Here is a 7,458-nt window from a genome sequence, read left to right as displayed (position 1 = left end):
CCGGCGCAGCATGATGGGCGTGTTGGGCCGGTCGGGGTCCCATTCCCGCCAGCTTGTAGCCCGAAGCGCTTGTAGGCCGCCTCCCGGACGGCCGGGCCGCCGCGCCGGGCCTTCTGGCTGCCGCCGAGCCGCGGGACCGGCTTCTTCTCCGACAGCGTCTTCTTGAGGAAGCGCGCCAGCGAGGTGGCCGGGCGCGCGGGCCCGAGCTCGGGGCCGAAGCCCAGGCCGCGGTGGGCGCGGTGGGCGCCGAAGGCCGACAGGGCCCGCTGCAGGTTGCGTTGGCGCGGCGTGAGGAAGCCCCAGAAGGGGTGGGCGTAGGGCCCGGTGCGCACCGGGGGCACCTCTTCCTCGTCCTCCTCCTCCTCCTCCTCCCCCAAGGGTAGGGGGATGTCCAAGGAGGGGGGCAGGGGCACCTCCAGCTTCTCCTTCCCGAACAGCTTCACCTGGGGCCGCGGGAAGAGTCGGAACCTGCGGATGAGGGAGAGCTTGGACCTGGCGGGCTTGTCCATGCCTTGCTGTTCGAAGAAGCTGGCGCTGGGCAGGCGGAAGGAGGTGCCCTGCCGCTCCCCGGCCGCCTCCTCCGGCTCCTCCAGCTCCGCGATGTCATCCATGGGGTGGGCGTAGGGGTTGTGGGGTGACATGATGGGTGGTGGCACCCACGGGTATGCAAAGGCCGGCTCCTCCGGGTACAGATAGGGCACTTCAGGAGGGTATATGGCCTGGTCCCCGCCACCATAGATGCCCTCGGCGTAGGGGAGGCCATAGGGGGCCTCATAGGGCACCCCGTAGGGCTCCCAGGCGGGGACATCGTACGGGAGGTCATAGGGCAGGTATGGCGCATCGTAAGGTGCAAAGGGGTCCAGGTAGTAGGCCTGCGGGTACGGCTCGCTGTCGTAGTAGCTGTAGGGAGACGCGTACCCCCCTGGGGGCGCGTAGGGGGGCTCGTGATCCTCGTAGCCGTAACTGTAGCCGTAGGCAGACGTGGGGTAGTAGGGGCCCCCGTAGTAGTCCAGGGGGTAGTGGTCGTAGGGGTCCTCGGGCGGGTACCCGGGAGCGTGGTCTCCATACGGCGGCCAAGCGGGGCTGTAGGCGCCGTAGGGGTCGTAGGGGCTGTAGGCGCCGTAGGGGTCGTAGGGGACGTAGGGGTCGTAGGCCCGGGTCCTGCTCCTCGTACTGGGAGAGCGACCGCTGGTCGCCAGGCCCGGGTCCTGCTCCTCGTACTGGGAGAGCGACCGCTGGTCGTAGTAGGCGTCGCCCTCGCGGTGGTAGTCGTAGTACTCGCCCAGGTCCTGGAAGCCCTCCAGCCCGTACAGCGACCTGCGGGAGCCCGCGTGCCGGAACGGGGCCTCGTCCTCGAAGGGCAGGAAGCCCACGGGGTCCCCCCGACGCGTAGATGCTGCGGCTGCGCGGGAACCTCCGCAGGCGGCCCCCCGGCCGCAGGATCTCGGCGCCCGAGGGGAAGGGCAGCTTGCGGGAGCCCACGTGGGAGCCCGAGCGGCTCAGCCAGGCGTCCACCGCGGCCTGCTCGCTGCCCGACTCCTCGGCCTTCTTGATGAGGAACCGCTTGGTGAGCCAGTTGATGGCCGTGGAGGCCTTGCTGAGCGACTGCGCCCGGGGCCGGAGGCGGCCGTAGCCCCGGCGGCCGGGGAAGCGGATGACCATGAAGGACGGCTTCTTGCCCCGCATGGCGCGCTTCTTCTTGCCCATGCGCATCTGCGTCATGAGCTTGGACGTGGACTGCAGCACCGTGCGCGCCTTCCTCTTGCGCTTGGTCTTCTGCGGGCCGGTGTGCAGGCCCCAGAAGAAGGCGGACGCGCTGCGGAACTGGCCCTTCTTGGAGATCTTGGGCGTGCGGTCGCGGAAGCCCATGAACAGCCGGGAGGTCCCCTTCAGGCTCCGTTTGGGCTTCTCCGGCTCCTGCCCCTTCTTCTTCTTCTTCTTGGCTTTCTTCTCCTCGTCGGCCATGGTGGCGGCCTGCTCCCCACCAGCCGGGGCCGGTGTCCAAGTTCAGGAGCTTGGAGACGGGGTCCTGCTGGGCCTCCCGCCGCGGCTGCAGAGCGGCCTGGGCGCTGCACCTCGGACTGGCCTGGTGGCCTGGGAGGGACAGTTCCCAGGAGGCGGATCCATAATTCATCTCCTTGAGCCTCCGCCTTGGGTTTCACCCTCCAGCGGCGGTGGAAAGTGCGTGGGTGTTGTTTACCCGGAGCCGGGAGGCCTGCGTTGGGGGAGGCCATCTTGGCCTGAAGGCGCGATGAAGACCCCCTGCTGACACGGCCACCCACTCCGGGGCCTCCGCTGGCTCAGCCCCCTGAAGGGAGCGCCTGGGTGACCCAGCCCCAGAGAGGGGCAGCGCGCCCTAACTACCAGCACCTGTGGAGTCGGTGGGGGCGGAGCTGCATCTCCTGAGCCAGAGTGGGGTGCTCAGACCCACCCAGTTGCCTTGGAGAGGAGCCTTGGACCCTCCATGTCCTGGGAAGGGGAGGAGGGGAGGCGGCGCAGGTGCCCAGGGCTGTGGTCCTGTAACTGGAGCTGGCTGGCTCTGGGAGCATGAATAATGCACTGGGGAGAGCGAGGCTGTGGGCTCGGAAGGCAGGACAAGGTGGGCATCTCCGTGGGACGCCAGCAGAGCCTTTGAGGCACATGCCAGGGGCTGAGGGAGCAGAAATGGTGGGTCAGGCCTGGCTCTGGCCCCAGCTCGTCGTTGACTGGCCGTGTGGCTCTGGAAAGCCCTTCACCTCGCTGGCCTCACTTTCTTCATCCATAGGATGGGAGTAATAAGCTGTGCCCTGTGGCCTTCACGAGGAGGAAGCGAGACCTGATGGAGCTGCTGGGTAGGGTCATGCCAGGGGCTGCTGGCACCTGCTGCAGGCAACCCCCAGGGAGCGGAAGGGAAGTTGATAGAAACTAGAGCAATCAGGTGGCTTCCAGGGTGGGGCTCATGCAAAAAGCTGGGCCTCCTGCAGTGTGAGATTTTGAGGGGCATCCACTCCCCCATCACCTCCTTCTCTGCTGCCCATTCTGCCTAGTTCTGGGCTGTGGATGCTGCCCACTTGAGGGAAAACCGAGAGTGGGGGAGGGGTCATTCTGTCTGAGCCCGGAGATGCCAACAGCCACCCTGCCCCTCCTGGAGCCGGCTTTCAAATTGAGCCTAGGCCACTACTATCTCATGCGTTTCTCGCAATAGGCCCCTGGGTGGGAAACTATCATCTCCATTCTCCAGATAAGGAAACTGTCTCTGACAGGTCATGTGACTTGTTCAAGGTCAGCCTGCTGGGGAGGGTAGAACTGGGCTTGGACCCAGGCCTTGGGTGGTTCCAAAGCCACCTTCCTTGCTAGGCTCTTGGGTCCTTGGCCATCATGGGGGAGGGGAGCTGGGCTCCTCAGTTAGCCCTGCCCTGACCCTCAGGCCCTGAGCCAGCAAACATTTGCCTGGTCACTCATTCATTGACTCTTTCAGAAGTATTTGTTGGAAGCCTGCTGCACACCAGGCTCTATCTTACTGGGCTTACAGCTAAGAACAAGACATAAAAACCCAACCCTTGTGGGCTCCATGTGGATGGGGGTTATCACAAACAAGGAAAATGAGCAAGAGATGTGATTGGTCAAGTGGTGATAAGTGCTGGGATTGAAATAAAGCAGGGGAGGGGCGTGAAGCAGGTGTGTGCAAGAGCGAACAGGATGGGGACCACTCGCTGGGAGGTGACCCTGGAGTTAAGAGCTGCAGGAGGGGAGGGAGGGGCGGGGGGCGGGGGAAGTGGATGATCCTGAGGTGATGGAGGAACGGCGAGGCCAGGGGACTGGAGTGCATCAGGGGGAAGGTGGAAGGTGAAGTAGAAGCTGGGGCAGATGTATAGGGCTTTGTGGGCCCCAGCAAGGACTTGGCCTGACTGCGAGTGAGGCGGGAGCCATGACGTGGTGGAGGGAAGGGATGCGATTGGACCTCAATCTTCACAGGATCCTTCTGGGCTGCCATGGGCCTGGACCGGGCTGGGGCAGTGGAGGTGGAGAGAAGTGCTAGCATATAAGCAGGCAGAGCCCACAGGATTTACTGGGGACTCAGGTACCTCCGAGGTTTCCGTAATCAACAAAGGCGAAGACGGAGAGGCCATAGCTAATAGGAGGAGAGACCCACGTCAGCTTTGGATGATTGGTTTCAGATGTCTGTTAGGCACTGCCGGGGGGTGAGGGGCGGGGTGGAATACAGAAATCAAGGCTGATGACATCAATTAGAGAGTCAGTGGCACCTCGCTGGTGGGGAAGCCGCAGTCCGGAGGATGACACAGCGAACAGGTGCAGGTGGAGCCCAGGCCGAGGAATGAGCCCTGGGCCCGCACTGTTGTTCAGCCTCATCGAGGACTTATTTTCCCCTTGATTTTTAAGGAGAGTGGAAGCGAGGGCGAGAGACAGAGAGAGAACATGGATGTGAGAGAGACACATCAATTGGTTGCCTCCCGCATGCGCCCCGGCCAGGGCTGGGGATGGAGCCTGCAATTGAGGTATGTGCCCTTGACCGGAATTGAACCCGAGGCCCCTCCCTCTCCTCCTGCAGCTCTTAACTCCAGGGTCACTTCACTATCCACTGATCCAAACTGGCTAGGGCTGCACTGTTTGGCTCAAAGAGATGAATGGCTGAAGAGGAGGACAGGGCAGCTGCAGCAAATGGGCACATGGGTCAGGTTAGCTGAGGACAGAGAGCTGACCACTGGAAGCAGCTATGTAAGTGACAAGGGCAGAATGAGGGGATAGCCTGACAGGAGAGGGCTCAAGGGAGGAAGGACTGCAGTGGTCACAGGGCATGTGTGCACCTGTGAACAGCCAGTACCACTGTGTTGTGCACACTCTGTGGTCAGTCACGTGCTATGGGGAGTATCTTACCTAATAATAGACAAATATGTAAATTAACTGTCCCCCACTACGCTCACCAGCCAATCAGGAGAGTATGCAAAGTAACCCAACAAAGATGGCGGTTAATTTGCATATGTAGGGGCGAAGTGGTGGAGCGAAGACTGAAGGCTCTGGCCGGAGCGAAGACCTGGGTCCCAGGTGCCAGAGGAAAACCAGTGCCAGCAGCCAGGGGGAGGGAAGGCCTATTGCACGAATCTCTTCATGCAATGGGCCTCTAGTCCTATATAAGACCCTAATATGCAAATCAACTGAATGGCAGAAAGATGGGTCGCTATAATACGCACTGACCACCAGGGGGCAGATTCTCAACACAGGAGCTGCCCCCTGGTGGTTAGGGAGTGCCACTCAGCCAGAAGCTGGGCTCAGGACTGGGGAGTGCAGTGGTGGTGGCAGGAGCCTCTCCAGCCCCCAGGCAGCGCTAAGGACCCCTTGGGGGATGTCCAACTGGCAGCTTAGGCCTGCTCCCCCAAGTGGTCCTGGACTGTGAGAGGGTGCAGCCTGGGCTGAGGGCCCGCCTCCCCAGTGCACGAACGTTGTGCACCGGGCCTCTAGTCCTATATAATAAAAGGCTAATATGCAAATCGACGTGTCGCAATGATGCGCACTGACCACCGGGGAGCAGATGCTCAACGCAGAAGTTGCCCCCAGCCTGCGGGCCCCAGGCCAGCCAAGGCGGGTGCCAGCGGGGGCCCCCCAATTGCCCCACTGGTCACCCCACAGAGGAAGGCAACTGGCAGCAGTAAGGGGACCCCCCAGATCGCCTTGCCAGTTGCCCCACAGATTGGCCTTGATTGCCTAGGGACCCTACCCATGCATGAATTTTGTGCACCAGGCCTCTAGTATCTCAATAAAGATGGAACCAAAAAGAAGGGAGGAGGGAGGAGCCCATTGCTGGGAATGTATCCTAGGAGCCTGTGCACAGAGGGAATGGCCTGCTCACCCAGCTCTATGGACATGGGCCCCACGGCGCGCTCCCAGTGCGCTGTGCACAGCCACCGCGCAGAGCCTGTGCTCTATTCGTAAAGGTCAGTCTGTTCCGAGGGGGAGGGTGCCCAGGACCTGCTCGCAGTGTGTTGTCTATGGTATATACTAAGGCGTGTCTTTTTGTAAGAAGTGTGTGTGCGCGTGTGCATAAAAAATATAAATCAGCCCTAGCTGGTTTGGCTCAGTGGATAGAGCGTCAGCCTGTGGACTGAAGGGTCCCAGGTTCGATTCCAGTCAAGGGCACATGCCTGTGTTGTGGGCTTGATCCCCAGTGGGGGATGTGCAGGGAACAGCCAATCAATGATTCTCTGTCATCACTGATGTTTTTCTCTCTTTCCCTCTCCCTTCCTCTATGAAATACAGATATATTTATATAGATACATATATATAAATTCACATATAAATTCACATTTGCTCTTATTTATATGTAGAAATACTGGAAAAGATACACAAGAAATTGATGAGAGTGGTTATCTTGTTATAAACCTTTCTGTGGCTTCATTTTTGAAACATGTGAGTGTATTTCTGATTCAAATGAACAAACAAAAAAGTAACATTTAAAAGTAAAAAGAGGAAAAAGGAATTGGAGAGAGTGGAAACAGTCCTTCAGAGGAGCAACCAGGAGAAAGTCAGGACGCAGGGTCCAACCCTGCCCTCCAATCCGTGTGACATTGAGGAAACAGGAGGGAGAGGGGGCCGGGCTATTTGGGGCCCAGGGGCACCTTCCACAGCCACACCCCCTGCCTGCCCCAAGTGGGGGGAGGGGTGCTTGGCCTCCTGGAGTTTGTCCAGAACAACTGGGAGGCCAGCATCTGCAAGTGGCCAACAGGCTTGCCTGAGGCCTACAGCGATGCCCCATTGTTCCAGTGAGAGACGCACTCAGGGATGTGGCCGGGCAGCTCAGCTCTGGGTCAGGCCGGGCTCTGACCACAGCGAGCCATGCAGCCGCTCGGTGCTCCTCACCTGTGCGTGGGCACTGACTGCCTCCTGCGCCCGGGGCTCAGTGCCCTGAGAAAGAAACCGGAGCAGGGCCCAGTGCCTGGCCCGGAGCAAAGTGCACTGGGGCTGTTGCTGGTGTCGGGGTTCCAGGCTGCGCTCCCCTCTGCTCTGGGAAGGTGGCCTGGGTGACTGCTGGCAGCAGGGCCTGCCCACATGACCCTTTCTTTTAAAAAAAAATGTTTTATTGAGAGGAAGGGAAAGAGAGAGAGGGATAGAAACATCAATGATGAGAGAATAATTGATTAGCTGCCTGGCATGCCTCACACTAGGAATCGAGCCTGCAACCTGGGCATGTGCCCTGACCAGGAATCGAACCATGACCTCCTGGTTCATAGGTCAGTTTCAACCACGGATCCATGCCAGCCGTGCTGCCCACATGGACCCTTTCTGGTCTTTGGGGCCCAGACTTGCCTCCAGGCAGTGCCCCCAGTCCACTGGGGCTGCCCCTTCTCCGGTGGATTCAGAATCCTTCCTCCCTCAGGCTCCCAGCCCCCTCAACAAGCACAGAGGGGTGACAGGGAACAAGTATCATTCATTCCTCAAGTATTGTCTGTCACTTATGTGCGGGGG

The 7,458-nt window shown here is 60.4% G+C and overlaps 1 protein-coding gene across 1 annotated transcript in view; it reads right to left on the bottom strand.

Annotated features, from left to right (window-relative positions):
- MYO15A (myosin XVA) overlaps positions 1–2,528 on the bottom strand; it is a 58,062-nt gene extending 55,534 nt beyond the window's left edge. Inside the window, 4 exon segments of the mRNA XM_014446198.2 lie at positions 8–42; positions 45–1,090; positions 1,184–1,382; positions 1,384–2,528. Of these exon segments, the coding sequence (XP_014301684.1) occupies positions 8–42; positions 45–1,090; positions 1,184–1,382; positions 1,384–1,965 (1,862 nt within the window). The 5' untranslated portion in view covers positions 1,966–2,528.
- Positions 2,529–7,458: the final 4,930 nt, after the last annotated feature.

This window comes from Myotis lucifugus, unplaced genomic scaffold, assembly GCF_000147115.1.
Source record: "Myotis lucifugus unplaced genomic scaffold, Myoluc2.0 scaffold_513, whole genome shotgun sequence".
NCBI classification, from domain to species: Eukaryota; Metazoa; Chordata; class Mammalia; order Chiroptera; family Vespertilionidae; genus Myotis; species Myotis lucifugus.
Note: the sequence above shows the minus strand (reverse complement) of the source record. Positions and strands in the feature narration are given on the sequence as shown.